Source organism: Diadema antillarum, unplaced genomic scaffold (genome assembly GCF_040938485.1).
Source record: "Diadema antillarum isolate AM-2024a unplaced genomic scaffold, OU_Dant_1.0 seq00000382_RagTag, whole genome shotgun sequence".
NCBI classification, from domain to species: Eukaryota; Metazoa; Echinodermata; class Echinoidea; order Diadematoida; family Diadematidae; genus Diadema; species Diadema antillarum.
Genome location: NW_027271380.1, coordinates 1,473,723 through 1,489,618, shown reverse-complemented (window position 1 = coordinate 1,489,618; position 15,896 = coordinate 1,473,723). Strand labels below are relative to the sequence as shown.

The following is a 15,896-nucleotide window of genomic DNA, read 5'->3' as shown; positions in this document are numbered from 1 at the left end:
GCGGTAATCTAATGTGTTCCTTCGTAAACCGTGTCTTGATCTCTTTTCTCTAGCTATTTGCTAAAAGCCACAGCAAAAAAAAAAATACTTCATTTTTTTTTTCTGCGAAGACATAAGTAATTATTAATGTTCATGAGTATAAACGATATTTGCAATATTGTCCCTTTTTGAGCAAAACATAGAGTATAGGTAGCGTAATGAAGTAAGGTCACAAGGCCACAAATGATATTTCACGATATCCCGTTAAAGCCATGATAGATAACATGATACAAACACTGATGACTGACAAACGGTGGAAGAGTTTCAGTATTCTACCATTATATATCTCGGATTCGATTTTTATTTAGAAATGTTCCACAAACAAAAATCATGGCTTTCTCTTTGAGTCAACTCCTTCTTAAAATGTCATCGATACATGCCAAACGTGTTGTCATAAAAACCTGATGTGATGCATGCCGCGTGTCTTTATTCCCTCAACAAGGTAGACAATATGAGGAAAAAAATCAATTTGTAACCTTTGGAAATTAATCTCCATTTTAATTGATGATGATCATCACCAGCGTCCGTACACATGTTTAAGGTAGAGGTTCGCGTTTTGTTCTGCTTGCGACAATACGTCAACATTTTTCTTTAATCGGAAGACAAGGGAGAGGTGATTACTGTTCGTCATGCTTATCGACATACTTCTTGAAACTGATACACTTTCCCCTGGAACAAACCCCCACAAAGTTAACATTGGTTTACAGAATATTTACACAGATTATTACAGAATAGCATTTAATGTTACTACTCTTGATTTGTAGGGAGCTCTCCGCTGCTTGGTACGGGCACTAGGTGGCGGATGAATGAAGAAATCGTCCATCGCTTTCAGGCGATCAGCGATCAGTTCGTAGTGCTTTTCACTCCAATCACAGTGTTGGTTGCACCTGTAATTGCCCATGCAGTCAACGGACCAATGAACGCCTGACCAGCTCGACGTCGTCGTCGTGTTCGCCACAGAGGTCGCATTGACGTCTAAACCCGATCTGTGATCGGCTAATGCAGGGTCAGTTCGATTAAAGTACCACTTTGCAAACGCCTCCCGAAGCGAGTTCCCGTCGACAACGACATTACCCCAACCTTGGCCGATGAGGTCGCCCTCGTAGCATGACGTTACGAACACGCCATCTTCAGAAGACAGCTGCCCAGCGTGTTGCCGCAGCAGACCGACGAGGTCCTCGCCGTACTGAACCATCTGTGGGGCGATGTCGGGGCAAGACGCCGGATGACACCGCATGTTGAGAATGAACCACAGTGACCATGGCTCGTACATGGAGTTTGCAATGAAGAGTGGTGTACTGACAAACCTGGCGCCGTATTCGGGGAACATACACTGCCAGGTGCTTCCCGGATCGGAGACCAGTATGGACTTGAAGCAGCTTGAATCCAACCCTTCTGGGCATTTGAAAGGAAAGGGAACAAGCGAGGCAAACAGATAAACAAATAGTAAAATGATTTGAAGGACACGAGCAATCAAAGACCGACAAATATAATTATCCATTTATAAAACCGTTATATTCTACATTTGGGTCAAGACTTGATTTGATTGCTCGGAATAATATTCTTGACTGATTACTAGTATACATGTAGTATGTGCCTGGATATAAAAGAATTACCCGGCGTACAGCATTCGCATGAAATGCCAGATGTGATGGCGAAGCTTTCTATTCAATCCGGATTGCATTCAGATAAGAAATGAATGAATGAGTCAATGAATGAATGAATGAATGAATGAATGAATGAATGAATGTATGTATGCATGATGTACGGGTCAATCCATTAAATCATAATCATTAGTGATGACTTGACTTGAAGGAGCTTAGCTGCCCTTGGTAATGGACTGACGAGATTCGTAAGAATAGACCTTGATTACATCTGCACAAGCAGCTTTACAAAGTACAGGGCCTAATTATATTTCGAGATAATTAATTGCAACTGGCAGATGGTATGATGCCAATTACAATCATTGACACGGGGCTAAGAAGAGGAAAGCACCGGTGTACCAATACCTCGTTATTACACAGCGTATCATTCATTGCTGAAAGAATAAATTAAAGAGGCACTGTAATGCAAGACTAAGGTCGGGTAATGTTGCAGGTGAAGGATCACCGGCCTAACATTAGAAGATAATAAAGCACGGCGTACTTTTGGTTTGGAAATGTTGTTGCTGTTGTCGTTGTTGATGTTTTAAAGAATGCACGTGTATACAATTCTGCAGCCAATGACCAGCAATGAACCGCAGTGGTTGCCCGACACAAGAGGGGGTAATTGGCTTGAACATTTCGACCACATTGAGCTACTTTCTATTGTGATCATTGTAATCATGTTCATGCGTATGTGTTTGTTTGTCTGTCTGTTTGTTTGTTTGTTTGCTTTTGTGTGTGTGTGTGTGTGTAAGTGTGTGTGTGTGTGTGTAAGTGTGTGTGTGTAAGTGTACAAGAATGGAATCAACTTGAAAAGTGAGATAAAGAGAGAGATGGAGTAGAAAAAGTGATTGAGAAATCTTACAATCGACAATGTGGAAATAATTAGCAAAAATGGATAACAAGAGAAGGTTAAGCATTAATTTATTCTCCAACTAAAATGTATAGAGATTACCTGTCAATCGATGTAGGTTGAATAGTCGCTGAAACTGGAGCCGTATGTGCATGAAGTTAGTCCTGTTGAATGTGTCTGGGTAGAAGGCTGAGTCTGCGAGGGCATGTAGTGTGGTTGTATTCGGAAGGAGGGATTTCACGTGATCTGCCATCATGAAGACCCCTAGCCCGCCCGCTGCCGATTGAAACGTGACAATGACAGCACAACATTTAATTGTACAAATTTTGATATTTTTATGTATAACGTTAAAGCACCTCGTGCGGATGACATTTTTACCGCTGGTAACAAATCAGGATTATTCGCCCAGGTGTAACCCGTTATATATTTGAAATACATTGTGCTATCTATCTCTGAGCATTGTTCTCATTATAAGAGATTAAAAAGATAATAAACAGTGTTTGATATGAATTTGAAGAGCAAATACAGGCCTATTATAATTTTTTTCCTAATTCTTTTGCCAAAGAAGAAAAAGAACACTAGAAGGAGTATAAATTTGGGTCATAGCTCACTTGAGAATCTTCCATTTTTAACAAAAGGCAAGCATCATGATAATCATAATTTCATCGACAAACTATTTTCATTTAATCAGATGAGCTTTAGAGTAGATTATGTCACATTTTCGTCTTCCATGAAGATTGTTAGAATGCCATTTATTATGCATTGATCATTATTTCATCATCATTAAGGAGTGCACTTATTAGTTTATCTTAATTCAATTCATTCAACTATTCAATGGGTTGGGTTTTTTTTTCCACTTACAGCCCGTTCCGGTGAGAATGACCCGCTGTGCCGTGTTCATCCCGGTGGCACTGAGGAGATGAGCGATTATGGTGTCCAGGATCAAGCGCCCTCTTTGGTAGATGACGCCATCATCCAGGACACTGAGCGCTGTAGGAGAATCCCCTGTCGGTGGTATAGTGGATTGGTCAATACACTGTGCATTGTATTTATGCAACAATGTTTCAAAGTCATTACAAAGAAACAAATACATGCCAGGACTCCTAAGAAGCAACTTTGTGCTTGTGTTAAATGTTAAAGGCGGTATACCATACATTCCCAATGTACTAAGACAGCATTCATGTAAGGCGGACTGCACAACATCCTGACAATCTGAGCATTCATATTTTCTCTTTTACGATGTATTTCTTGTGCAATTCAGTCTTTTTTCTTTTTACTGCGAGACACGAGTACCGCAATGAAATACCATTCATAATATCATATCCATCTACCTACCTACCTATCTACAATGTATGTATCTATCTATCTATCTATGTATCCATCTATCTATCTATCTATCTCTCTATCTATCTATCTATCTATCTATCTATCTATGTATCTATCTATCTATCTATCAATCTATCTATCTATCTATCTATCTATCTATCTTTCTATCTTTCTATCTTTCTATCTATCTATCTATCTATCTATCTATCTATGTATCCATCTATCTATCTATCCAGGGGCGGATCCAGGAATTCCGTAAAGAGGGGGCGCGTTTACAAAATTAAAGGGGGGGGGGCGCACGCACCCCTCCCACCATTTTTTTTTTTATTTCTTTTGTTTCAACAAAAAATAAAGGGAGGGGGGCGTGCGCCGGTTGCGGTCCTCCCTGGATCCGCCACTGCTGTCTCTCTATCTTCCGACATTCGAATTGTTGGTCCTTTGCCACCTGACACACAAAGAAAAAGTACAGTATACATGTACATTATTATACAAATTCGTACATAATAGTCAATGCCTTTTTTCAGGGGGCCTTTGCACAGTGTATGTTAACTTTGAACTTAATACAGAGCTAAAGCGTTATGGAAAAGATGATAGTGTATTTTGTTCACAAGCAAATTACGAAAAATAGACACTGCCAAGTGAAGCCTCAATATGCACAAAATACTACCCCCATTACAGGGACTTTTTCTTATCGGTCACTCGTCGGAAGCAAAGTTTGTTGCTTCCGGCCACATACGGAAGTGTATCGGATGGCAGTCTCACGAATGTGTTGATCGACTATCAGGTCATTGTCAGACACGCTGGGCGTGATCCGATGAGCCGAGATTGAGGATATTGAGGATATTATACAGACCGACAGAGAAGGAGAAAGTCGGGGGGGGGGGGCATCTATCTACAGATTTACAACCATTCACAACCCATGCTTTTAACCGCTATCTCTCTCTCTCTCTCTCTCCCCCTCTCTCTCTCCTTCAATATCTAGCTATCTGTCTCTCCTTCAATATCTAGCTATCTGTCTCTCCATCCATTCATGTATCTATCTCTATCATGAGTGAACCATCAATTACTAACACACCGTCTGTTATCTGTATACAAACGTATTAATTTCCATGTCAGTTATGATTAAAGTCAGCCCATGCAGAAGACTAATCACTTTTTGCACACGGGTCATACATTGGCAAGCGTGCAAATTCTTGAAATGCCATGCATACCGGAAAAAGACGCCCCGTCACAGTAGTGAAGCTGGACCGCGTGCCAGTGGTGGAAGTCCGGGTTGATATCCGGGTCATCGGACAGGATGCCCTGAAGTGCGATGGAGGATGGGAGCTGGGAGGAGGAACCGAGGGAGGTGCGACTTCGCTGGAAGCAGTTTGTGGCGTTGTAGCACCACTGGCCGTCTGGCAGATGCACGATCCATGACACGTTCCCTTCGCCATGACCTGTGAAAGAAAAAATGTACTGACCTAATGACAATCGAACTTGACCCTATGTCCTGAGCCTACATCTCGGTCATACCAATGTAATAACTCTTCATAGACATCAACCATCTCATATAATCATTTTATAGACAGTGAGACAATTATTTTCTCACTTTTAGTAGCGATATGATTTTACTGATATTCTTCATTCTGCTCCATTCACTACAGTGTCCTTCATTATGCATAAGACTTATCCCACAAATGAAAACGCCCTCTATTGTCTTTCCCCACTCAGTATTTGACAACTCTTCGATTTCGCGCCCAACCAAGAAGCTCGAAGTATTCGCAGAGCACTCCAGACACCCTAGGAGAGAGCGAAACAAGTACACTTTTGGTCTCATTCACAGAATTCTCGACAAGATCAGTTAATTTGATTTGACCCAGCGAGAAAGATTAATTGCTTGAAAGTTCCCACTGTAACAATTGTATCTTTTTATTAATTGCTGCCATGGAGCGGAATGAGACATCTTACAATCGTGAAAACCTCGCTGTGGAAGTGTGAGATAGGATTTTCGAAGGAATTGAATTGCAATGTTGTGCTGCACTAACGTGAAGATGATACAGAGCCGAACCGACGAGACGATAATGGTGATGAACAGGTGAGAAAACAGATGAGAAATGACCATGCATAGCTAACCGACGTAGAAGAGGGGTAGGCTACCTAGTCATATGAATTTGATTTTGCAATGGTCGCTGGAGATGAAACAAGATGCATCAAAGCAATTTATTATAAATTCAGCACAAGTAACGAAGTTGCCCTGTGTTGCTTTGAACTGATACTTAGACAACAAATTTCATTTATGGTTTTATGAATGTTTAACATCAATTATTTTTTACTCTTGTCAAACTGCATTCTATATATTTTCAACGCAGCAATTCGGAAGCAAAATTCGTTGACTTCACGGTTATAACTCCATTTCTTAGGGAACCTTCATACTAAGGCATGCAGTTTTATTGTCGACATGGGTTATCAAAAGATGATGGAAATCCACAGAGACTGTGAGGACTTGCAAAGTGTATGGTCAGAGCTCATCAACTGTAATGCACCTGCCTCATTTGTAATACATCATCATACTTATGTCATCCAAAATGGATAGAAATCACAAAGTTTTGTACTTGTCAAAAATCTGAGACTGCGGTCACGTGTCTGCTTCCTTACAAAGGATTAGCAGACATTTTGACCACGAACTCACCTGGGCGGTGATAGAACGCTGGCGCGCTGCCATCCAGGCACAAAGCCCCCTTAGCGCTCGCCGTCTCGTAGGGTATTCGGACGAGGTCCGCGTTCATGTCGCCGTTCACGTTCACGTGCGTCCCTCCTCCCGGCGTCGACGACGAGTCGCCGGCAGGACCGAGGAGGTAGGTAGAAACGAGCCACAGCGTCAACCACGTCGCCCACATGGTGGAGAGAACGATGACAACAGTCCAGCAGTTGCAGAGGAAGCAGCAGACGCGACAGAGGCAGCTCCGCCTCTTCTCCTGGTCGAAGTGGTTGCCGCCGCGGTAGGTGGTGTCGGACGCGGGCGGGAGGCGCATCGACTTTCTCGACATCGTCAGCTGTTTCTTTTTCTTCTTTTTCAATCTCCGGCGGTCGCCACTGTCCTCCAGTGGAGTGTATTCGTCATCGTAGTCATGGAATTCGTAATCCATCATCATCGACATGCTAGGCGCACGCGACTGTGGAAATGACGAGGAAGGGATAAGGGAACATGGTGGAGACAATAAATATACACATTGACAGTCAGTAAGAGAAAGGGCCAGTGAAAGAAGATGTATAGCAATTGACCCATTTTCTACGAGAACCGATTGCACTATTCATTAGATGGGAACTTGTCATATCTTTGAGGTCGAAAGGGTTAACATTCAAACTATACATCAGAGTGCCACAAACCCACATGTCCACTTGCCTACGGTGACTAAACTTTACTGTGGTTCAAATAAGATAGAGAAAATAGTAATGTGCAGGGAATGAATGAGAAAAATTGAAGGAGTTATCCTCTATTATCAGTGTTATCCTCTAGTGCTCTAAGTGGGTTGTGCTTAAAATCATGTCATCTAATCTATTGGTTCTAATGTCATCCTACTGATTTGAAACTGGGAATGCCAAAGATTCGAGTGAAACAGGCGTATTATGATTTCTTTTCACTTTGCGCTATGAGTGAAAAGAAATTCATAATAAGACCACCTTCTTATCATTCAGTTAATCGTTCCGCAAAACAATTTCTTTCATTAGACACAGTGGACCGTCACGACATGGTTCTTCTCCCATCTCTCGCCTTCTCTCTCTCTCTCTCTCTCTCTCTCTCTCTCCCTTTTATATAGCTTTGTTTCGTTTTTGTTTTGGTTTTAGCTCCTCTCTTATGTCACTAGACAAGGCCATAGTCTGACTACGTTCACCTTGTATCTCTTATATGCATGCATTGTATGCCTTGAAGAATCTATTCTGAACTCCTCGTCATCAGGACACAAGTGTTAGGTAATGCCCTACGTACATGTGTGTGTGTTTCATAGGCCTTGTTGTAGGACCAACATATACTATGCATTGTTTTGTTAACAATGAAAAACTAGCAATCACGATCAAGCAGTTTAACCGTTTAACCGTAAGTCCTCAAGGGCCGAGAATTCTCAGTGAACCACATTGAAGGTGTTGATCAGTTTCTCAGTGTTGCATTGTAATGGTGTAGATATAGGGTATGTGTTTCTTTGTTTCGTAGCTAGTTCTGTCATTATTTCACACCTTAATTAGTTATGGACCCATGCAATAGGGTGGTGAGTTGGCTCAGTCGGTAGCGCGTCTGCCTCACGATCACGCGGCCCGGGTTCGAACCCGAGTCTGGACTGAGCAATGTTGTGTGTAAGCATACCGTCCCCTCTAGCAAGAGGCAAAACACTCTGTCCCTCGGATAGGACATAAAATGGAGGTCCCGTGTATGAGAGAGTCACAGCTCATGCACGTAAAAGATCCCGCTTCATTCATTCATCGTAAAGAGCAGGGTGTCTAACCCGGTGAAGTGGTCCCACCCCCCACATCCAACTGGACCCCATGGAAGACCAGCTTAGTGTAGCTGAATATGGGCTATCCAGCCATCTTCACGGATGAAAAATGAACAACAGCAAGCCGATCCGTCATTATTTTACTTAAGAATAGCCTTGAGTTATGTACTTGCTCATATTCATTATTGTAATATCTTTAATTTTGTATTTGTAGCTTTACGTCCCTATGTTTCGTATTGTAATTTGATGATTTTGACATGGTTATGCATAGTATTGTATTTGGTTTCGTCGTGAAATATAAGAAATGAATTTAGTTCAATTCAATTCAATTCATTTCAATTCACTTCAAAGCTCTCCCAGTCGGGTAATTCAAACCAATACCTATACACATGCAGGCCTAATATAATTTCGACAAAGAGTGGTTCAATTCTCGCTGAAAATAGAATGTTTTACACTGTGTATGACTTGAATGTCTGAAAAACGTTAATGGAAATTAAAAAAGAATGAATTTTTAGGGCTCTGCTCTCGTAGGATACGGATTTACGTCTCTCAAAAATGTTCTATCTTTCTTGATATACCAGTATGCGTTTGCCTAAAAGAGGCTCGAAAACTCAAATGTTTTATATCACACCTGATTTCCGCACTCACGGATAAATGTGAATACATCATTAGAAAATGAAGTTATTTATTGGGAATGACTTTGTTTTCATTACTGTAAATATAGAATATGAACACATTATGTGTGCATTAATCACGGTGCAGTTCTACAAAAGTGTGTACAGAACAAAATATATCCTTCCATATAATATATATATATATATATATATATATATATATATATATATAGGCCCTATGTATATATATATATATAAGCTTGTTATTGCGGAATATATGTCGGTGTAAATATGTCAGGGGTGAAAATACTATAAATGCAATGGACTAATTTAAACGTGAATTTCATATATTTTTTAACCAATAACATTTTACTTTTGACATTAACTGACTGTCGAATGCAGTGTGGTGCCAGGTAAAAAATATATATATATTCTTTATCAGGCACCATACTGCATTCGACAGACAGACAGGCAGACAGAAGACAAAATAGCAAAATACATAACAATCACGGCTGACAGACACATTACCTGATCTGTGCTGACACGCTACCACGATTGGAAATCCCAAGATTACAAGCACAACTCCTTCTCAGATGGACACGTTAGTACTCAAACGAAAATGGATAGGTTGGAAAAAAAAAAGAAAAAAGAAAAACCGAATAATCCTCAACACTCAGAATCTCCTGCGAATGATGTGCATTTACACTTCTTCAACGAGAATATCACTCCATGGGCACGAATCAAATGGATACATGTGTCACATGTTTTGTGCGTTCGAAGAGCACATATGGACCCGCTCATGCGTGGAAGTACACTTTATCATAATTTGTGTACTGTAATGATAATATGCCTCGACAGGGACCTGCAGGCGGATCGTTTTCACCACGCATGCGCTGAATGTCAGCTGTGCGGCGCCAGAATCCACGCTTTATTGAAAGAGAATATCCTTGCGCCACAGTAGGCCTACCCACTCACACTCCCTCCAGGCAAGGCGTTTTGGAGATTACACGTGTACTATGAACCTCACTGACTATTTCACGTAACTTGATCTCCTCTATCAAGCTATGTCTTTTGTTCTATTGCTTTACTATCCCTTTTTTCATCTTTCTTTTTATGGTAATTTAACATAATCAGCAAGAATGGTGATGCAGCAGTACGAGAGAAAAATCTGTTGAAGATTATCCTACTTTGAATATTATCATTTTGTCAATGAGAGCGAATCTTTATACGTGATTAAGCATGAAATATCAATTATAAGAACGAAGGTATACAAATCAATGGAAATTAACGAGGCTGATCATCAAACACGGAATCAAAACAGTACTATTCACAGATTATAAGTGTGTAGGTGTAGGTCCTATGTGTCTGTCTGTCTGTTCGTCTGTCTTCGAAGAGAGATAGAGACGGGGAAAAGAAAGAGAAAGACATATATGTACCAAGATAGTATGAATAATATTTTGGTATATACAATGATGAATAACGTAAAGAAGTGGATTGGCAATTTGAATGTCAGTAATGTGGTAAATGGTTGAAGAATATCCTGTAAACCCTCAAAATTCTTTATGTTGGGATATTCGATAAATTGATAAAGCCACTCAGAAATCTGGCTTAAAGGACCTCTGGGCGGAGTTTTGGCAGATAAACATACAACTTCAGATTGAAGTGAAACACATGAGATATGACATCGAGTGCTTAACACCCTTAACGGATATAACCTTCTGTGCAATCCACAAAATCGTTTGATTTCTATTCATGTGATACGATACATTATTGGAATCATTTACAGGTGTGAGGCCTTTCTTACGGGCTCATTCCCAACGCTTGCCACTGTCACTTTTAACACGCGCTAAGAGACCGCCGCCCTGTGCAACACGTGTTCCATCACACACAGTGCATTGATTTGAGCTAATTTGTATGACAAAGAAATTGGTCGATCAGCATGTTTGTATTGAAATTTTCATTTCCATGGCATTGCCGTTCAGTTCTCGTAAGCAACCAAAAACTCATCAGGAAGTATAGCACTGAACGTTAGTGTCAGAAAAAAAAATGTTGTGCATACTAAGGTAACATAACGCCATTGAAGGTAAAGAAAATTACATGTGTGTTATTATAATGAGTACTTGTACTGTATAAAGCAATGATAGCAGTGCAAGTGATGATAGCAATGCTTTAGCCCTATGTTATTCACAATCAATGTCCATGTTTTCTGCCCATTCGACTGATTACTTTGAATGACCCAATTCCCATCAACACCAACAAAAGTATCAGTAAAATATTGATATTTCATACATCAAAATTAAGACACGTCTCTAGCTTTAAAATCGTAATACACAGCCGAATGAAGAGCGACTACGAATGCGTGGCTGATAGAAAGACGACGAAGTGATGATTAACACGGAGTACCGCTTACCAGCATTTCTCATTATTATAATGATTAGGTGATATATACACTATAGGCGTGGAATACGTCTCCCCCACCCCCATCGCACGCACACGCATACACTTACACACACACACACACACACACACACACACACACACACACGCACGCACGCACGCACGGACTCACACATAAAATAACTCTGACACCATACGGTTATTGTTTGTTTTGTGGATATATATAACAAATAGCACGACGTAAATTGCATAATTACGAGTCACTATAAAGGGATGAAATACTCTAAGCATGTCACGACTTCCGCTCTCATATTGCTAGTAGAAGTATCAATTGTGTCATTATCATTCCTATTATCGTCATTATGATAGTAATTGTTATTTTCATTAGCAACATTTTTTTTTCTTTTTCTTCCCACCATAATTAAAATGATAATTATTATGATCATAATTTCCCGTAGTCCTTGCAAAAAGTTGATGACATTATTATCACTATCATGATATTCTTTTTCTTCCGACCATCACTCAAATGATGGTGATCGTTGGAATCATAATTTCCATTGGTCCAACATGTTGATGACATCAAAGCTTGCAATGATGTGTGAAATTTGCAGTGTTATGTGAGCATCCATAATCTGTAGAAGTATTGTGCGGCTGATAAGAATCATGGAAATCATAATGTTCAACTATTTTCTCGTATAGTCTAAGTTTCTCTGTAGTATTACTTTGATTTTTGAAAGCAAATAAGATAAATGCGAAGCTTCAGATCGTTTTGGAAAAATGAATAAAGAAAGGCACCGGAGTCAGCAGACCATGGAAAGGAATGGGCGATGTGCGATAATAATGAAGAAATTACATTCAATTTGGTGTATAAACCGCACGAGACAATATGAACTAATCATCACTGATCACACAGTCAGTATAATGTATACACAATGGTCGAGGAACAAAACAGAGAATTGTCGGTTGCATGCTATGTATATACTGAATATTAATTTTTGCAACACTTAACTCTGTGATTGATTACGCATGTAATCTCATTCACTGGGAAATATAACTCAGTGCACTCTGAGGAAGGGGGAGGCCCCCGAAAATTTGGATTTTTGAATAAAAACCAAGGCAATTGGTATTTACTGCATTCCTCTATTGTGACATTACCATTGATTAATATTCCTATATACATGATATATAAATATATATAAATACATATATATATATATACATATATATGTATATATATATATATATATATATATATATATATATATATATATAATATTATGATGCTATGATTGTGATCAGTCATTTTTCCCTCTCATATACAGATATCTGATTAACAGGTGGACTTTTTATAGATCACAATTCTAGAGACCTGCAAGCTTGTACATTATACGAGCAGATGCAAATCCTGTTTTCATGTATGGGAGCCTGACCCCTTTCGCGGCTGGTGCTGTTTATTCTACTTCAGCGCAAATATACTCAATCAAAGCATTTGTTTGACTGTCTGAATCACCTTTTTTTTGTTGAGTTAATTTTCTGTGCATGTTAATGAGTGTGTGTGTGCATGTGAGTGCGTGAGAGAGAGAGAGAGAGAAAGAGAGAGTTAATGTTATTTGTTAATGGCATGTCTTTCTATGTGATAACAGTATGTGTATGTATGTGCATTATAAGTCGTTGATCTTCTACAGTTATCTGTCATAATCAATATAGCAATACTACCATGCATATCTATCATTATTATCACTCTTTTGTGTGTGTGTGTGTGTGTGTGTGTGTGTGTGTGCGTGTGTGACTACATCTTAGACAATCTGCCTTTCCCATCTCCATCTCTATATATTATTGTCTGTATACCTGTCTTTAATTTTTTACTTTTTATCCTAGAATAATATCAAGCAACGACAATATCCAACAAGATTGACGCAATCATAGTCAAAAAACATTTTCACAATAGTTTTCTTATGCTGCTCTACCGTATGTAGATATCAACTGTTGTGCTTGTCATTAATTATATGTAATTGTGATTATATTATGATATTAAACAATTATAAAGGTGGTACTTCCTGTTCGCCACGCAGGGCAACATATTTCCAATTAACATGGGGAAAAAAAGTAAAGACACGTTCTAGTTCAAGCAGTTATCGCTTCCCCTCGAAGTACGATTGAAGAATACAGCACGTAAATTTCGCCACGTATTCGCCACGTATTCCTACTACCATGTGTTGTTTTATATCGCAGACACATTGGCTTTCAATTCGATTCAATTCAATCATAGTTTGATTGAATTGAATCAAACTGTGATTCAATTTGAATCATATCGCCGGCAATAAGCTTTGAGCTTAATGCCTGCGATGGTTCCTGAGAGCTGCGATTTACACCAGTGACTCTGATTCTGAGTAAACCCATCGAATATAATGGTGGTTTCAACTTTCAACTTTCCACTTTATTTTTTCATTTTCATTAAATAAACAGTACAAATTATACAGAATGCATAAACAAAACAAATTTGTAGTAATTTTTAAAAAAACATACATTAACAAAATACAAGTGATGATGAGTAACAACATAATTGCATTTTTATAAGGTATATACAATCATATGCATATTACACGGATGGGAATGTTTCGCAAACGCAATTCCGGTAAAGCACGATAGGGAAGGGTGCTTGTACTATAAGTTGGACATGGCAGGGAGTTGGTTAAGATTCTTTTCAAATGAAATGACTATTTTCTTTTCTGTTATTTCCCTCAAAATGAACTTTCGTTTACAAATACCACGTGCAACATGACATGTAGCTATATAAAGTCGATTAAAGATCGATAGGTGATTACTCGCCATTCTTACGTTTCATTTCATGGGTTGAGTACGTAGTTCTTCACAGAATGATTAGAAAGGTTAGAATTAGGGTACGTCCTTTTCAAGCGCAAATCGACCTTGAAAATTAAAGAAAAAATAGAGAATGAGGACAAATTGAAAGTTTTCACAAATTCTGATTTAGAGTAATTTATGATTCTCGACGCTCATTTTTTTTCTGTACTTGAGTAAGAAATTTTCATTTTCTCAATATCAAGTAGTGACATAGATTTCAAATTATACATGCACCCTTAATACAATACTACATTAGTTTTATTTTCCTATACAACCCTTGCATGGAAAATTTGGAAAAATGTATTCCGTCAGCAATGACGAAAGAATAGACATTGTATGAAGTTTTGTGCACACGTACTCTCTTAAAAAAAAAACGAGTTAAAATTTTCACTCTTGAAGGAGTGAATACAAAAAATAGTGAATTTAGAGTGAAATTGGAGTGAATTTCGAGTGAAAATGTTCATTTTCACTCGTTTTAGAGTGACGTCAGGGATCCTCCCAAATCTTCGAGTGATCCCTGACGTCACTCCAAAATGAGTGAAAATGAACATTTTCACTCGAAATTCACTCCAATTTCACTCTAAATTCACTATTTTTTGTATTCACTCCTTCAAGAGTGAATATTTTCACACGATTTTTTTAAGAGAGTAAAATGGAAGGTGAGGTCATATGACATGCCAAATCACAGTTTTCAATCTCTTTGATTTGTAGCACCTTGAAACTTTCGACACTTTAACAACTTTCACTGTCCTGTTTCTCTCATTGTTTTGGTTCTATTCAACAAACTTATTTTAGGAGACGACTTTCCCTTTAAAACCCCCGTCAGTGTAAAGTCTTGAGAATGCACTAGACAACTTGCATTGTACGCAGGTATATATAGAAAACGTAAATATTTCGATATCATATTGGTATTTCTGTGTATAACTTTTGATCATCAACAGTTATTTTATACATTATATAGGCCTACTTGATTTATAAGCAAGATTCGATATGTTATAATCAAAGAGTTCTCTCACACATAATGCGATTAAGTATGATCTCGACAAACACATATCATATTCAGAAATCTTATATATCAGATTCAGACATTTTATATATCAATAATGACATAAAGCAGTCAAGTTAACTAAAAAAATAATGATATATGGAACGGGATAACAATAACAATGATACTCACCTTCTTTGGTGTTTGGTACAACTTCCCGCCTACAACTGTACGCGGGACGTCGGCGCCATAAAATAAACCACTATTAAAATCTGCAATGAGCTGGAGAACAAAGGCAAGAATTTCATAATATACGTGAATACGACGGTGTGTGTGTCAATATGTGCTATGTTTGTGTGCGTGTTTAATATTTAGCCGTGTGTGTGTGTGTGTGTGTGTGTGTGTGTGTGTGTGTGTGCGTGTGTGTATGTGTCAGTGTGAGAGTGTGTGTTTTTTCTCGCCATAGAGGTATGAAGTGCGACATACGAGAAGCCTAATATGCCGCCATGAGCTTTCTCTCCCCCCCCCCCCCCCCCCTCTTCAACTCATTTTCCTTTTCCACACAATTCTCGCCAGCGGACTTCAGCGAAATGTGATAGGAACAGACAAATAGAACGATTTGCATATTCTAATAATTCACGTTCACTCTCGGTCCCCTCTCGGTTCGACACGGCAAACAGCTGTTCGGGAAAATGATTGCACTCA

At 39.0% G+C, this 15,896-nt stretch overlaps 1 protein-coding gene across 1 annotated transcript; it reads right to left on the bottom strand.

The window, feature by feature from the left end:
- Positions 1-763: 763 nt before the first annotated feature.
- Positions 764-15,432, bottom strand: LOC139731662 (uncharacterized). The gene is made up of 6 exons (XM_071642552.1): positions 15,384-15,432; positions 6,533-7,016; positions 5,073-5,300; positions 3,397-3,540; positions 2,638-2,811; positions 764-1,434 (listed from the first exon to the last, which is right to left on the bottom strand). The coding sequence occupies exons 2-6, from the start codon at positions 6,999-7,001 to the stop codon at positions 764-766; spliced, it is 1,686 nt and encodes a 561-aa protein (XP_071498653.1). The 5' UTR covers positions 7,002-7,016; positions 15,384-15,432.
- Between the last annotated feature and the right edge of the window lie 464 nt (positions 15,433-15,896).